The 18374-nt window shown below is 41.8% G+C and overlaps 1 protein-coding gene across 2 annotated transcripts in view; it reads right to left on the bottom strand.

The window, feature by feature from the left end:
• LOC129174162 (protocadherin-15-like) overlaps positions 1 to 18374 on the bottom strand; it is a 177590-nt gene that overhangs the window by 2839 nt on the left and 156377 nt on the right. Inside the window, exons 33-39 of one of the 2 annotated variants that reach the window (XM_054765847.1) lie at positions 18008 to 18226; positions 16665 to 16673; positions 15964 to 16074; positions 5744 to 5765; positions 5465 to 5503; positions 5283 to 5356; positions 1071 to 1200 (exon numbers count right to left, since the gene is read on the bottom strand). In XM_054765847.1, the coding sequence (XP_054621822.1) occupies positions 1071 to 1200; positions 5283 to 5356; positions 5465 to 5503; positions 5744 to 5765; positions 15964 to 16074; positions 16665 to 16673; positions 18008 to 18226 (604 nt within the window). Of the gene's footprint in view, positions 1 to 1070; positions 1201 to 5282; positions 5357 to 5464; positions 5504 to 5743; positions 5766 to 15963; positions 16075 to 16404; positions 18227 to 18374 lie in introns of those variants that run through there. The other variant, XM_054765837.1, reaches the window with a different exon arrangement.

Genomic DNA, 18374 nt, shown 5'->3' on the forward strand with positions numbered 1-18374 from the left:
GTGTCAGATTCAGTCTCCTCATGCTCTGTGGACATGCTGGAGGAGCTGGGAATAGTGGAGTCAGACTCTCGGCTTTCTGAATAGTGCAGATCGTGGAACCTCCTTCGCCATCCCTGTGAGGAGCCGCCCTCTCCTCCGACGTGCCTCCCCCACCTGTCCCCCCCTGCTGCACCGTCTCTTCCTGACACTAAAGCAGAAATACTCATGTCGCCTACAGAGCCATACATCTTCCTACCTCTCCCACCCCCTCCTCTGTCCCTGCCATCGCCCCACACTTGGCCGCCCACCCTGGCAGGGCCGTGGAGCCTCCCGGCGAGGGAGATAACTCCATGGGTCCTGTTCGGCTTTTGTTTCAGTGGCAGCCCCTGCAAATAATTCCTGTCCATGTGTGGACCGCCATTGGAGACCAAACCAGGCAGCTGTGAAGCTGCCTTCCTCATCATGTTGGTCCTCTCAAGAGTTTCAATTTCTCCTCTGGTCCTCCATCTTTTTATTTCTTCCTCCCTCCCTACCTCTCTCTCCAACACCTTTCTAGCACCTTCCATCGGTTCGATTCGAGCTTTATTCCAGGGTGGGTGGATAGCCGGGGGCCGGCCAGTGGTTCTACCAGCAGAGGGCAGCATAGCACTCATGAGAGCCTTCAACTTGGCCACAGCACCCAACCTGGCAGGCTTTGAGCTTTGTTCTGTCGCCACTGACACTACACCGTTGGGTGGCTGTGGTTTATCACTTACAAGGGGCCATGGGGTGTTTTTTGGGGGGGCGTGGTGAGGTGGGGGACGCATCCCGCGGTTGGCAGGGTGTGGTGGTAATGTGCCTCCTTGAATGTGTCTTCTCACCTGTTGTCATGAAGGCATCATCCCCAAAACCCAGAGCAAATATTTAGTGTATTGTGTGGTAGTGATTACTGCCACACAATTATTCATAAACTCGTATTTTAGTGTGTACAATTAGTGAGCAAAATGACTATGCAAGGATGCGTGTGCACAGAGTACAGAATTTTGTACATAGGGTCATGAAGTTGTAGCTGATTGAATGAAAATAACGAAGCTGTAGTTTCCTGTGCTTACCTCGCCGTCGGACTCCTGCGGGCTATAGTAGTAGCTGCCGTCATCGTCGACAACAACCTCTCCATATTCATCATAGAGGCCGGAGGGCGAGATCAGCTTCCTGCGACTGCCGTAGTGAGGAAGGTCATAGCTGCAGACAGACACAACAGCATCAGTATGAATTGGAAGAACTCTCAGTTTACGACAATGTAGTCGATATTTGAGGCTTTTTGTTGCTGCTAAGACCAATCGACGGTGAAGACAAGAGAGATGGACTTTTACATGATTACGTGGAGACGCATAAAGCGGCGGTGAGCGGGAAACACGATTTTAATCACAAAAGGAGCATTTTGTAGCCAGCGGGCTTTTTTGGGGGAAAAACACCCTATTAGAATTGATTTGTTAAATTTAGTTTTGCTCTGCTTACGTGAGCGTAGCCTGCTTCTGAAGCCAAAAACCATCACGGCATGTTTCACCTCTGTGGACCCCACACAGCCTGCAGCTAGCAACATGGACAGCCTATATGTCATGCCTGCCAGATTAAAGTTACAAAGCTGCTGGCTCCAGAGATGGAAGACGTTGCTTATAACATCAACCCTTAAGAGATGGCAGGAACATTTTGTGCAAGTCCGTTTTTTTGTTTTTTAAGCCATTTTGTCTGTGTCGAATGAATACAGGTGGACTTTGTCAGAGGACATCAATTTCAAAAATGTTTTAGAATTGTCATTTGTTCTTTAAATTTGCGTAAAATAGTAAAGCTAAACAAAAAGCAACAAATTTGATACTCATGCCAAAATATGTCCCATTAAAAAAAATGTTTAATTATAAAAAAATATATATAAAAATTCTTGTTCATCGTAACTTAAACTCATGCAATCATTTATGGTAAGATTTCCATTTGGACCGTCAATTTGTAATGTTTAGATTTGTACACCAGACGGTGCTAGTTTTTCCCATTCAAAACACGAAGCAAAATTTTAACCTTTAAGTCTTTTTTTGCAAAGGGTGCTTTGTTACTGCAATAATCCGTGTGTTTCTACTGATGTTTGGAATGGTGTATGTATAAAATGTGTTTTATTAAAAAAAAAAATGTAAATAATATAACTGTAGTTATGTAAGCATACTGGCAAAGGATTAAAATCCTGCAAAAATGATTAAAAACTGGTATGCATGTTTCAGAATAAAGTAGTTTTACAAGATTGACTCATAATAAAAAAAAAGAATTTGTAATATTTGTATGGCAGTTTTGGGGAAGCTGACATGTTTTGCCATTAGGATCAAATCTGTTTGTTTTCTAATGGCAGGCTAGAAATGAAAAAAGAGGAGGAAGAGTTTATTATCAGTAAACAATGTTGGATGGTTGAGCGAGGCGTGTAAAAGCTGCTAATCCTGACTGCATGGATGCTAAACCTAAAGTATTGTATATTCAATAAAAGCTACTTAGGGGATTTCACAGCCATGAGCCTACTATAGTCTGAGCTATAATCACCACTAGGGGGCAGTCACACACTGGGAGTTGCAGGCGCCAGCGCGTTGATATAATCCTTATGGTCATGCCTTCCAACTAACAGCTTTTGTGTTTGTTATCCAATCTTGAACAAACCTAAACAAGCAACAGCAGACAAGGTAATTAGATAGACTGTAAATCCCGCAGGGTCGCAAAGTCTGAGTTCCCGCTATGAGTCTAAAATCAGTTTTGCTTCGAGCCAACAGCATCTGGCCTTTTGTGTACTTTCCCTGGCAGGCTGCCTGGTTAGCGGCGCTGCTATGCTAGGTAGACACATTTAGCTGTGTGTGTGCAGAAAGTCGAGAAATAATGATGAGAGTATTGCAGAGTTGCGTGCACGTTGTGTATTTATGTGGGAGGCTGTGTAAAAAAATAATTGTAATTCCTACACAATCCAATACAACGCATCAGCAGGCAGTGTGGGTGCAGAATCAAAAGAAGGAAATCTGTCATTGTTTCCTTTATGAAAGCTTTGATCGAACATGTCCTTTTGTCTTTAATGCGCCGCCATTTTTTATTTCTTGCTTCTCCAATATCAGACCACCAAGGAACATTTTTACATTACAGTACACACACACACACAGTCACAGTATAAACAATATTGCTTTCCGATAGCTCCCAACACAAGGATAGTGAAAGGAGGACGGAAAGCACAGTGAAATTTACGGGACCGCAGAGGCCGAGAAGTGGAAATGAGAGCAGAGAAGGGTCAAAATACAACTGGGGCGCTTGGTTTTGATCAGAGGACTTATCGACGAGGCAGAAGGTTGAATGTGGACCAACAAAGTCAGTAACCATATTTGTTAAAAAATAGTGAGTATTTTCACATGTTCACATTTTCTAGCGAAAAGGCCATAATTTGTACAGATGTATTTTTAAAAAATAATGTATTTTTATTTTCTCCCACAAGTTAACCCAAATGTAAAACAATTTACTAAATTATACAATATGTAGTATAATATTTATATTATTAAAATACAAAAACCCATCCATCCATTTTCTTCCGCTTATCCGGGTCCAGGGCAACCTGGACATAATACAAATACTGGGGCATAATACAAAATACAAGTACATATTGGATTATTACTAGGGCTGTCAATTGATTAAAATATTTAATCACAATGAATCAATAGTTAACTCACAATTAATTGCAATTAACTGTAGATAGAAACAAGTTTTGATCAATAATAAGTAGGGATGTAAACCTCTTTGTGGTAACGACTCGATACGTTTCTAGATACACGGTTTAAGATACAAATCAAAAACAATATTTTGAAAACAAAGATTTGGTATGATTCAATAGAGTGTACAAACAATACGATTTGATTTGATACGATTCAACGATGACATTTGTTAATGTAGACATGAATCTTACGTTATAAAATAAAGCAGCCAATTGTATAAAAGTGTCATTCTGACAGTATTTTCAAACGTGTAAAAGAGCACATCATATCCCCAAGCATGCTGTAAGCCAGGGGTCCGCAACCACGGGACCGCAGGAAGCATTCAGGTGCAATGATAAAAAAAAAATACACTTACAAAATATAAATAATAAAATTTCTAAATAACTACATCAATTTTTATGGAAAGGGCTATCATTTTTTTTAAATATGGGCCATTATTTTATTCTAAAAATAATACACAGTTCCAAATCCAAATTTTTGCATGTTTAATGCGAGCAGCACCATCGAACTTTCTCCCACGCTGCACAGACAGACTACTATACTGTACTTTTTCCCGTTTTGTTTCACCTCATTTTGGGCCCCAAATGCTGATACTATGTGGGAATGCATAAAGGTAGGATTTGATGACCTTATTGAGTGCTAATGTGCACATTTGTGCGGTGCACCTCTCTGAAAACCAAACCCCAGGCTCGTACTGGTGGATGGGTTGTCTGTATTCATTGAGTGCTTTTAATTTGATGTTGTTCCTGTCGTAGTTTTACACAATACATAATAAATAAGATCAATTAGATTGCTATAATGTACGTATGTTTTGCTGGTGTGTTGAAAATTATTCCCGGTGACTAGGTAGCGCGCTGCTAATGCTGTTTAGATCTATTCTCATCTTCAGTCATGGTCACACTGACACAAGTATCTAGCAGCTCGTAACCCGAACTTTAGCTCAATATTTGTTCCTGCTTGTGGCTCCACATCCACCACTACGGTGTGGGCCGAGGGTCAAACAGGACGTGTGCACGTTAATCGCACATCAAAAAATAAAAGTCTATAAAGGGAATTTCCGTTTTTTTAATATCATTGGGTTTCCCCCCACAGATTAGGTCTAATTAAAATCATATATTAAAATACAGAGGAAGTAATATGTTTATATTATTTAATACCATATAACCATACATACATTTACGTAAATATTCACCTAATTTTAAATAATACTTATTATATTAAAAACTAGTATATTGTGATAATGCAACAATATCACAACATAATAAATTGTATTCACACAAATGCTTCATTTTGTTACCACTGTGGTCACTGTAGTGCAACACATGGTGCTGGCACATTATGGTACACACATGCAGCAACCGTTCCACCTCAGCAGCAATTCATAGCGGGAGGTCAACATTTGCAGAAATAAAACACAGCATCTTTACAGAATGTTAAGGAAATCATGCACAGTGAGAATATGAAGGGACTTAGAACAGATCCCTGAGGGACACCACACAGTAGTTTATTCAAGAAATCAAGCACACTGGCAGCCATACTGACCCATGATCATAGTTGTAGTAATCCTGCGTGTAGTAGTCCTGACCAGGGTCAATGCCAGATTCCATAGATAGCTCCTGTTGGATAGATAGAGGCATTTATTTTTGGGATGACTTCAAGACACAACATGGAACCACAAAGCGGGCAGGCATGTTAGAAAGGTCAGAAAAGACACAGTCGAGTACCTCGGGTCTAAGGAGAGAAGGTCGGAGGAGTTGTTGAGTCTTCCAGAAAGAAAGAAAAGCAGCAGAAATTCAAGTAAATTAGGCACCCTGTCCTAAAAATCTATTACATTCATGGCTCATAATGAATGATCCGCATTTGATGACTTAATAGTAACTATAGTGTGTGTGTGTGTGTGTCTGTGTAAAAATATATAATATATCAACAAGCAGAAAATGAGACGAGCATGCGGCAAACAACACACCCATGCGATGGTGGCGGGGCGGCAAGCCGGCACCTACCTCATGTTGTGCATACCTACGCCTGCGAGTCGATGGGAGGAACAAAAAGGAAGTGGAGACTTCAGTGGACAACTTCATTGGTATGTGCAACATTAATAATAACAATCAGACTTAAAATAATAATAATAATAATAATAGTGAGAAAGTGGAAAATGGTTACGACACAGCAAACAAAACCAATGTTGTAATTGCAGTAAGGAGCGAACTCCTCAGCCATCATTAATAGCATTGATGACTTCATTGTAAACAACAGTAGGGCAAGTCCAACACGTAGTGTTTCCCACCAAAAGCTAAGTAGAAACATTTTAAAGCGCATGCTGAGGTAGTTAAAACTGCTCGACGTTGACCACTCACAAGACTTCAATGTAGTTTCTTGAGGAGTTAATAAAAACAACACCAGGACGTTGCCAACAGCCACAGCTGTTAATGCCAATGTTATTTGCTTTTGTAGACCACACACTTGGCAACCATAGAAGAGACTATGGTTACTTGAAGAGAGGTGCTAATGGTAGCATTTACAGTACATAGCAACACATCATGCCACTTGGTACGTGTGTGCACCAGAGACACAAGAAGATGGTGCGTGACATCAGGCATCAAAACGGCTTAGCCAATACGGCCCTCCAAAAAAAAAAAGAAAAGATGGGATTAGCTCTTGAAAAAGGTGTGAAAGGCAAGATGGAAGATGCCCGGACGAGCGTGTGAGCGGATTGTGGATTGGAGGAGAAATAAAGGCTCAATGGGCACACGAAGGCATGATAAACAGATGAATGGCTGCTTTAAAAGGTGCTTTGCAGGTCATCCTCTGGTTCAAACAAAAACAACCCCCTTTCAGAGTCAGCCAGTGTAAATGTGTGTACACAGCCTCAGTATGTGTGTGTGTGTGTGTGTGCAAAGATAAGTCTACCCCTGTGCCCACATTGCTCTGACAGACACATTATTAGGTCCTCTGGAGACAAAAACCCTGCAGACAATCTGTATTCTGTCAACACACACGCCTGACATGATTGACTCTTTTATATCCTTTCCACCTCATCTTGCTGTGTATGTGTGTGTGTGACAGAGAGAAAAAATACAACAGAGAAAACATTATTAGTTTTTAAAGACAACATAGGCTACCATGCCCTAAAACACTCCCTCCTTTCACTCACTTTTTATTTTCTGCACCTTCATCTTAAAGGGATAGTTCAGAATTTTTGACATGAAGTTGTATGACATTCCCGTAAGCATTGTAGTCCATTAACAGCGACTTACGCCCCACTTGGCCTCCTAAGTCCAGTTCTGGTCAGATTTCTGTGATGAAGAACGTAGTTCAGCTTAGTTGCTGCGGACAATTAAGTAACGGGTTTGGCGTTATATCTGTCTCCCGCCGTATCCCTGCTCACTGTCGCCTGTACGCTCATGTGAATGTGACGAAGACACTCACATCTTCTTCCGCTGTGGAACACATTCGTAAACAAGATGGCCGCAGTGCTCTGTCGTGGAAGTAGATGCGAGCGTCTTCGTCACATACACGTGAACGCATAGGCGACAGTGCGCAGGAATATGTCGGGAGACGTTTTGCGAGGTCAGATTTTTTTGACAAGGCATTTTTGTGATGCAAATGTATTAATCTTTTAAGTGCACATATTGTTTTGAGAAGCCAAATCTTTACTTAATTGTCCCCAGCAACTAAGTGAAACTACATTATTCATCACGGAAATTTGACCAGAACTGGACTTAGGAGACCAAGTGGGGGGTAAGTCGCTGTTATTGGACTGCGATGCTGATGGGGATGTCATACAACATCAATTCGGACTATTTCTTTAACGCTGACTTATTAACATGTCATGTACTGACATAACATGGACATACAGTATAAGGAATACAAAATGCTTGAACGCTCTACAAACAGTGAAGTCTAGATACAACAAAAACAATTATTATTATTATGCATGACATATACTATTGAACTGGCTGTGTGGTGTCCCTCAGGGTTCTGTCCTAAGTCCATTCATAGGATGCTGAAATAAGAGCGTCATTTGAGTGTTAAAGCAGCTTGTAGCTCTAACTGTCATCTATGATGTAATGAAAAATGCTATTATTTGCTCATAATTGAATACAGTAATCCCTCGTTTATCACGGCTAATTGGTTCCAGACCGGACAGTGATAAGTGAATTTCCACAAAGTAGGATTCCTTATTTATAAATTTAATACAGTCAAATCTGTCTTAGCGGCCACCTTTATAGAACGGCCACCTGCCTGTAGCAGCCACTGAAAAATCCCCCGCAGCAAATTTACATGTTATAGACCCTGTGTATAGCAGTCACCTGTCCAACGCGGCCAGCGGCCACCCATTTTGTCTCGCTTGGTCAATATCTGACCGCATATAGCGGACAAATTACCAACTCAAGTAGAAGCTTCATGCACGAAAAAGTTTCGTTTTTCAATCAATGAAGCTGTCGTGTGTAGACTTTAATTACTGAGTCCTAGCTCAGTCACAATCATTCACAAGATCCACACAAACTGTCAGTTGTTCCACATAAAAAAGCTGTCTTCTTTTGAGCTTGCTATTTCCTGGTCAAACATGTAACTTTAAGAGCATTTGCACCAAAACATTACCGTAAAGTAGGCTGGGAACAGGACGTGCTCCCACCGACGCTACAATAAAAAAAAAAAACATACGCTAGCATGCATGCGGCAGCAGGAGCAAAACTGAGTTTGGTTGTACTTAATTGAAGTATTTTAGAATGTACTCACGTTATTTTTCATCAATCCTCATCCACAAATCCATCAAAGTCCTCATCTTCTGTATTCGACACAAAAAAAGCCATCTTCTTTACCGTTCGCTACTAGTCTGTTAACTTGTCAGTGTTATTCAGCTCCGAAGCAAAGAAGGAAACTTCTCCTGTTTCTTCTGCAACTTTATTTATTGAACGCGGCCACCAGACAGCAGCTCAGAACACACACACATCTCTCAGCATTGTCTCTCCTTCCTGCTTGCCCACAAGGCAAAGGTTAAACAAGCCCCACTACATAGCTGTCCAGCCAATGCCTGTAAGAAATGACACCATTTATTTCCTGGTGTGCACTGGTCAATACTGTAATGCCGCTTGTTGTGGGGAAGGAGAGACTCACGTCGCCGATGCACTTTAATGGCTTTATTAACAGCGGAGAACACTGCAAGACTTTACATCCACGCCAACATAAACACACTTCCCAACTCGCTCGAAACTCACAGCTAGCACTGAGCCTAGCTCTCCTGCTCGGGACGCCCACCGTCACTTCCTGATGAACTAAAGCTGTAAAAAGTAAAATATTAAAAACAAGCGTAAGACATTACTAGCACAGCTTTGTTCTGTGGGTCATGGATATATTCTATCAGTTATTATTAAGCCTCTAGCTTCCTTTTAGTAAGTAAAAACCTTGGCTATGATTGCACTACATTGTCATGTAGACCTACAAAGTACACTTGGAAGAACAAGAGGTGAATAAATGTATTGCAACTGATGTGAAACTGATGAGGTGTAGGATTAAATAAGCTTTGCTTCTTCCTACTCCTTTTTAGACATGCAAAATTGTGAATTGTACTATGTGATGTGCTACTGTTTGACTCTAATGCATGTTCAGGATGAATTAAAACTATGAACCATGATAATAACAAGCCTAGTAGTGCTGTACAACTTTTATCCGTAGTCCGCAGTGCCCTCTACTGGTCAACATTATTATTATTATTTTTTCCCCTTTTTAAAATTTTTTTTCCTCTACTGGTCAACATTCAAACTGGGCAACCTGTCTATAGAGGCCACCTGTCTATAGCGGCCACTTTTGCAGACTCCCTCTAGTGGCTGCTATAGACAAGTTTGACTGTATTTTCATAGTTAGAGAAAACCTGTTTACTACCTTCTAAATACAGTTTTTAACATTATTAGAGCCCCGTATACACGAAATAACACATATATAGTCACATACATAGACATATAGTCACATTTACACTTATATTACCCAATATAGTAAACATAATAAGAGAAACTAAGACATAAATAAAACTTGTGCTGATGTGTGTTGCTGTAAATGTGTTCCCGTGCTATGGGAGAGGGGCAATAATAGGCCGCATTCAACCACAAAACACCATGATTTATTAATTAATACATTTTTGAAAAACCGTGATAGAGAAGTGTCGAGGGATTACTGTAGTCAGTATATTTTACTGACAAAACACATCCCCCGCAATTAATCCTCATAGGAAACCTCTGTAAAAAAGTATGATTGTAATGGAAAACAGGCTACATCACAATATTTATTAAAGATGACAAAACAAGAGCTACAACATGACAGAACGGCACAGCAGGCATAAAAGGGGTTAAAAAGGTGAAGTATTAATCTTTGCTCTGTGTATATCCAAATACTGTAACATTGTAGGTATGTTTGGAAATGCACCATGTGAACAAATTGGAACTCCTTTTACTCCTGAACACGTACGTGCGCACACACGGGTGATTTGTGTTGTGCGTCTGTGTTGCTTCTGTTATTATTTTTCTGACAAATACACCAAATGTCAGCACTATTTTTAAAGCTCATAAGTACGATTGACTTGAAATTTCTCACAGCTCAATGAGCGCTTTAAAACACCCACTTTAATTTTAGGGTGCTTCGCTGAATCCTCACAAAATTTGGTAAACACCTTTAGGACACTGACAAGCACGTGTGTGAAATTTGAGCAAGATTGGTTAAAAACATGGCTGCCATCAAGCAAAATGTCTTTGGAACTTAGCAACTAATTGGCCAACAGCCATAAGGGGCACCACAAACCATTTACATGCAATGGCTAAAACAAATGTCAACATGATTGGATGTACATAGAAGGTGAGTCTTTTGGATTTTGGTTACAGAGAGATGTGATAAATATAACTGCACAAATATTTACATCTAATTGTAGAAAAACATGGAAGACATTGTAGCCATTTTATCAGCAAAATCACTGCTGAAAATCTCTCGCTCCAACAACAGGAGACCCTTTTTAACACAGATCCTTAAGCAAAAGTTGAAAGATCTTTGGTTTAAAAGTTGTTCGTGGTCCACAGATACACCCCCGGTTGAGTCTTTAGCCTTTCAGTCTTTCTGGTGAGAAGCAGGCTTTGTATTAATTCCACCATGGTTTCCAGGTTCATTGAATTACGAAGACACAAAAAGACTTTCTTGATATTATTCACACTTTTTTAATGTGAGCCCCCCTCTGTTAGATGTAATTATTGCGGCGTACGACAGAGCTCATTTTAGCTCTGCTTGCTGTGATCTTGTACCACCCCCTCATGGCTCCTTCTTTCTCTATGACAAGTAACGTCTGGAGGAGTTTGGTTCTTTACTTTGTGGCACAATAAGTCATGTATAGAGGCTAGAGGATGGTGGACTGAGAGGGGAATCGTTTTTCAAGCTCTTCCACCAGAGAGTTCATGCCTGGGTTGGGTTGAATCTGTGGAGGTAAAGGGTCCACCACTCCTCTTTCTTCGCCTCCTTCCCCTCCATCTCCACCTCTTCCTCCTTCTGTGTTAGCTAAAACATCCAATGAGTCAAGAGACTCCACGGTGTCTGAAGACGCACGGTTCTTCATTACCTTTTTGAGCGGGTTTTGTTTCTGATCGATCTGGCTGAACATGTTGGCTACAGACTTCTCAATTTCTGCGATGTTCTGGATGTTCTTTAAGATGCCTTTCAGCTCCCTTCGAGGGGGTTCGGGTTCTATGGGTAAGGACGGCGGAGGCCGGAGGGAGACGGGTCGCAGCGCTGGCACCTCAGAAAGCGAGGGGAGAACAAAGGTGGATGGCCTCAGGAGAGAGGGCGACAGAGGCGGAGGGAGAGGTGGTGGAGGGGGAGGCGGTGGTAGCGGAGGACGGCTGTTGGGGTGAGAAGACGATGGAGGCAGAGGTGGAGGGGAAGATGGATGGAGAGGAGGGGGTGGAACGGAAGGAGGAGGTGGCGGTGATGTCGCAGACGAAGGTGGCGTTGGCGGAGGTGCAAATGGGGGTGGCGGTGGTGGAGTTGAAGGAGGATCGGGGATAATGTCAAAATGGACCTGAAGTCTGTCTTCCCCACCCTGGTTTTCTGTCAGACTTGCCCCGAAGCGCCGCAGCACAGGCGGCGTGGGCTTGTGACTGGGCGGCGGCGTCCCATCAGTGTGGGTGACAATTATACTAGGGGGGCCTTCTTTAGACTGGGAGGCGGGGATGTACTTGTGATGCTGCGGGGAGTCTGGGAAAACAGAAAGGAGAATATCAGGAGACCCCCTAGAGTCTCTGCTCTGCTTTTGTCTCATTTCCTGGAGGGCCTGCTGTTCAAACTGCCGGGCCTGTTCTTTGACGGTCAGCTTGGGCTCGAGGCTCGGGCTGACCATTTGGTCCGAATCCAAGCCATGCTCAAATCCTGAATCCAGGCCGGCGTCTTTGCTTTCTTTGAATTCAGCCTTCAAAAGCTCCAGTTCCCACTGCACAGGATCCATCACCACTTGCCTCCTCAAGGCGTCATACATGTCCCTGCGATGCAACCTGGACGGGAGAGTCCAGCTGTGTCCGCCCCCTGATCCACGCCCGCTGTCGCTACCACTATATCCACCAAATCCCACGTCACCTCCGGGGGAACTGATCCTCAACCAGGCCTCTCGAAGACCCTTCCTGGAGGGGGAGAAGTGCCCAAGAAGGTCCCTTCTTCTCTGGCTTCGTCCGAGTGTCTCCGGACTGCTCAGGGTGCCATCCTCGTGGTAGATGGGGTTCTTAATCGTCAGGGGGTTTTCATCTGAGAGAAAGGTGATGCTTGACTCGGACTTGGGCAGCTTGTTGAGCACACCTCCATTGGCAATGCACTGGCGGTGTGCAGCAATCGCTCGAGTGGCGAAATCCGAGATGAGGCGCTGACGATCACTTTCATCCAGACTGCCACCACTGTGGTTGGACCGGCTGGTACAGGGATGGAGAAATGAAGATGGAATAATGCGATGAATAATGATTAACTCTGCCAAGGATGTGTTATCATAAAATTATGGAATGGATCAGGAAGTGATAGTCCACTGTTGTTAAGATTGCAGGTACTTTTCAACATTTTCCTTAGCTTCTCACTGACTATGGCATGAATCTTAATGACAACCTTCAGGGATATGCAGGGGGAGGTATCTTTGAAGGTGTACTTCAAAGATTTGCTGCAATTTAGCCTTGGTGGAGGTCTGCACTCAAATGAGTAGCAATCCAAGTTAGTAAAGTATAGGTATTGGACTAACAACAAAGCTAGAGGATGACAACTCTAAACACTCTCTAAGTTAAAAGTGGTGCACTACCCAGAATCACAACTACAAATTTTGCACAGATATCCTTTCAGCAACGAGTGACTGAAACTGAAACTTCCAACCTTTCACTACACACATTTCCACTAAAGAAACTCACACTGAGCACTAACATCACGATCACAAGCATGAAAGCTAAGGCGAGGAAAGACAAGAGTTTTAAAGTTTGAACATCCTACTCACTTTTGACTGTTAGTTTAGCAGCAGGTCAGGAAAGATGGAGGAATACGTTAATGGATGAAATGACAAAGAATGATGTTAAAACGTCTTGTAAAAAGGTAGGTGGAGTCACTGGATGAACCAAAGTAATATACATTTCAGGCACAGCATTCCTTCAAGCTACTCGCGCAAAAATGGTGTGAAAACTGTGTAAATTAAGTCAAAATGTAAAAAATATGACAAGAAACCCAGAAGAACTTGGCATCATAAAGGTGAGGAAGACAGTGTTTATGTAGGACACATTTTCCATTTTCACATTTTACAGTGGAACCTTAGTGGCAACAAAGTCACTGAACCTTACCCCAGTGCTTCTCAAATAGTGAGACAAGCCCCCCGGAGGGGGCGGGGTGAACTGTCAGGGGGCCGTTGAGAGGCAGGGAGAACTTTCAATATTAGTGCAGACCTGCCAACATGTAGGAATTTGTTGTACACACATTTTTCCGTACATTTTCAACATAAACTGAGAAATAGGCCAAGCGGGGCGTACGCTAACCAAGGCTAACCATTGTATCCTATTGACCAGAATATAATATTTTCAAAAATCAAAGACAAAAAAGAGATAATTCATTGTATTTTATAATCATGTTCTCAACAACTTGACTTTACAGTTGTTTGGTGATCCTGCTTCATTGATCACTACTACCGTAAAATAGTACATACCATCATAATTCCTCCTTTATCGTTTGCTGACTTGCTAACAATCAGTTAGTTAAATCAGTTAGTTAGTTAGTTAAACCAGTGCATCTCTGTGCTGCCAGGTTACTGGTGTGTGTGAGTGACAGGAAGAAAAGCTCGCTTAGGGCGAAGTTGTTTAAATTTCAAACATTTCCATTTATCCCCGAGGTGCAATTTGAAGGCACACCTGCTGGTTTGCATGTATAAATATCTACACCCCGAATATAAGACACGTTGTTTTTTAGACTTTTTTTCTACTGTCTTATATTCTGGGTACCCAAAAGTTAGTTTAACCACGTGTTCTTTGCTGCTGCTTTTGTTTCAGTCTAACTTTGTTATGAGGAAGAACTACGAGAGACATTTTATGGCAGTTACATAGTAAGCCCCAGGGGGCCCACACAACAAGTCAAGATTGTTAACTTTCAAATCCATTTTCAAAGGTAATTGAAAATACACCTTTAAAGCAAAGTATGTCAAGAGAAGACCCACGGGCAAATAATACGATAAAAAAAAAAAGTCCACAGTCGGTTTGATAATGAACCTCAATTAAGAATGTGCCAACTTTTGCACTTTGCCAGGTTGTAATCCTTGATAAGAAGCCACTTTGCAAGAAGCCAGTGATGCAGCAATGTTATAAAAAACACCAACATGCTCACGGTACAGAAAAAAGACAGACCCTTCCACCACAGCAACACAAACTCTGCAGTTTATCAGTGGAATTAATTACCTCCCAGGGTGGGCTGCATTTATTTCAATTATCACTGTCTTCATTTCCACACCACTCGAATGTTGAGAAATGCCATTTTGTCATTGGGGGACAGTGGACACACACAGGGAAGCTTCTCATGTTAATAGGAGGGGTGGAAGTATTATCAAAGACAGACAGGAAAGTGGTGATGCATTTAATGCTGATAAGGGCTTCCTCACAACTTCTTCTTCATGCCTTGGACAGGAAATTTAAATTAAACTATCTAGCGCCTTGAGTGAGTCAAAGTGTGTGTGTTGCAGATGAAAGTTAATAATGTCTTCGTCATGATGACATTCAAAATGGAAGTACATAGAGGAAGAGGAATTACAATAAATGGCAGGCATACTGTATAATTAAAAGCTAGAAAAGTTAACGATGCAAAACACAGAATGGGCTTTTTTAAAAAACAGACATGATTAAAGAACGCACACTGTTACTTCCGTCGAGGTGGGTCAGAATGCATTGGGAGAATGCTAAATACTAGCAACAAATGCGCTAACAGACGAAACCCATTAATGCATATGATACGCTCTCCCAACCTGCAGAGATCTTTATAAAGTAAGGATCGTTCTATGTCATGGACAGGCCATGACTGTATATTTTGAAAACAGGAGGACAATAGGAGACTCGGCGGTAAAGCCTAGGTCACAACCTAGGTCACAACCTAGGTCACAACCAGACAATTTTTGGCGTTCCCCAAATCGCTGTTTTTTTTTTTTGTTTGTGGAGGACGTAGTTGTGGTGACCATGAAGGAGTAAGATCTCGTCACACAAGTAGGACATATGAAATACCTGAACGTGCGTTGGCCGCACTAATTATGTCGGTGGGTTGCACGTGCACGGACACACATAGGAGTCCATAAGTGCGACGTATGAAACACAGACATTTTGCCAAAACCAGACACCAGCAAAATGTACGAAAGACACACTTTGGCCGTACAAAGAGGTACAAAGTATGTAAGTTTGTCTTGCAGCCTGAAAAAAACATATCCACCCATAGAGTTTGTTTGACATGACAAAGAACCTCTGCGGCCTATGGCTTAAAAATCCGTGTGTTTCTTGCGTTTTCCTAGCCTTGAATGGATTTTCTGAATTTTGTCATTCATTCCTGACACAAGTCCATGAAAGCATATTTAGCTAGTCGATACCTGCCAAAATTACAGTTGTATAACCATGAATAAATATGCCGAATTTTAAGGAAAATGTTAACAAATGCCCATATGATTATCTAAAATGTGTGTCAAAAGTCCCTTTAATGCTTTACTTACATAGCGTTGTCGCCCAGCTCTTCGTACAGGTTGTTGGCGGTCCCCCCTCCAGGTTTGCTGCTCGGCAGCGCCATCTGGATGCGGGCGGTCTTGGCACACTCGGCCTGCCGTCTGCACACAGCGGAGAGGAAACACGCTTAGGAGTTAGTGAATTGAAGTTAAAGTGACGTCTTAAGAGGGCTGCAAAAGTGGCAATTATTATAATATTATCATTGTATGCTGGGTGGGTGGGTGGGGGGGGTAGGCATAACTATCTATTAACCCAGCTGGAATGCTTTTAACCGATCAATTACAGGCTAAGAAAATAAAGTGACTGTGTTAATCAAAATACGGTATGTTCACACTTGAGGTCATAATGACAAAAAAACGTCTGCATCCCAAAAGTCTGCATCCCAAAAGAAAACCCAAACACACACGGGGAAAACATGCCACCGTGCGGCCCTCTTTCAACACAAATGGAAAAAAAACAAATAAATGGAATGGCACAAAATGTTCCCACGACATCTTCAGGAATTTTTTGCTTTTGCGTGATTGGATGAAATGCCTGTACGGCTAGAGGTTACACCGCCACCTATTGCTTCGGCATGCACTTAACAGCTGTGTCATGTGGACACAGTATTATTTTTGAACACATGAATATGGACAGGGCATACATGACAATGTAAAGGTGTTTTGCATGGTCAAATAAAAACTGTACTCACTCTTTGAATCTGGCGATGAATGGTGCAGTGAAAGAGAGAGAGGGAGAAAAACAGATAAGTGAATCTTTCAAGAGTCAATCACACAAGTACCTGTTAGCCAGGTTGGACAAATGATCCTTCCTCGTTTGGGAGTCATTACCAAATTAAAAGTCTAGTGATCAACACGCTTGATGAGCGCTACTCAAACATCCTTTCTGGCTCTCAGATAATTATCTCTACTTCTGAACTGGATCAGAACACATCCACTTATAATGTGTGTGTGTGTGCTTTTCATGCCCGCGTGGGAGTCAGATGAAAACTGACGGCCTTCTGAAGCAGTTAGCCGAACACACTAATAGAAGAAGCCCACTGGGACAAGCCGCCACTCGGCATCATCTGGGCAGGCGGCCCATGAATGAAAAAGGATGACCATTGAAAAAAAAAAAACACAGATGCTTTCAGGTTGGCTATGATCAGTAGGTGGAGGTGCTACTGCAGGGGTGTCCAAAGTGTGGCTGGGGGCCATTTGCTGCCCGGAGCTTGTTTTTTTATTGGCTGGCAGCACATTGTAAAAATAAGATTAAACTAAAAAACGGGATACAATGGGAAAAATTGAAAAAAAAGGCAAAATGTCAATGAGGAAGCTGAAATGTTGCTACTAATAACTAATAATAAAACAAAGCTTTGTCTTTAAATATATATAATGTTTTTTTTAACCATTTTACAAAATTAAGAAATACAAAAAATATCAATGTGGCCCTCCACAGCCTTTGATTTTCAGTAAATGTTTGGACAGCCCTACTCTACTGCAAGGGTGTTCACAGTCCCCAGGGGCCATTTGTGACGAACAGTTTGTTTTTTGTTGGACCGTGGCATATTAAAAAAAAAAAAAAAAACATAAAAAAACGGCCTGCATCAGAACATTGCCATGGATGATGACAGCCACACTGAAAAGAAAACAATTAAGAAGTTATAAGAAATAATTGCTTTCTATGTAAAAATGTAAAAAAAAAACTATTATTGGCCTAAATTAGTATATTTAAGAATAATTTAAATAAGATTTAAATTAAACAACTTAAATATGTCATCTACAATTATACATTGCCTGTAATTGAATATTAAAAAAAATCACATTAACCAGGAATTATTTGTTCTTTTTATGTATTGGTATGTATTTTGTATGTAGTCAACTATATTTAACTGTTTAGTGTATCATGACCTACATGGGATTGGTTTCAGTGCGTTTTCTAAAAACAAATGTGAACAACATCAAAGTGCATCCTTTCATTTGTCCGTACGCGGCCCTTGGTGGAAAACGTTTGGACATCCGTGCTTCTCAAAACACTTTCAAAAATGGCACATACTGCCTGTAAGTGATGATTACGATGAGTATGGCAGGCACACAGCACACAATGATGATGACCGCCAGGGCCAACAGCGCCCCCTCTGTGTAGCCGACAGTCTGCACCGCCTTCTTCACGCTTGTCACAACATCCGGGGTCCGGATCTCCAGGATGCGCCCGCCGGGGGGGAGGAAGGGTTGGAACTCTTTGTTGATGTCCAGTAGTTTGCCGTCAAGAAACCTTGCCAAAGAAACCAAAAAAATTGTGTTTAAAGTAGAGCTGTCAAAAATAGCGCGTTAACGGCAGTAACTAATTTATTTAATGAATTACGTTATAATATTTAGTGTAATTAACACATGCGCATCGTGTCAAGCCACATCTTTCTGTT

The sequence above is a fragment of the Dunckerocampus dactyliophorus genome, chromosome 2 (genome assembly GCF_027744805.1).
Source record: "Dunckerocampus dactyliophorus isolate RoL2022-P2 chromosome 2, RoL_Ddac_1.1, whole genome shotgun sequence".
Lineage (NCBI taxonomy): Eukaryota > Metazoa > Chordata > Actinopteri > Syngnathiformes > Syngnathidae > Dunckerocampus > Dunckerocampus dactyliophorus.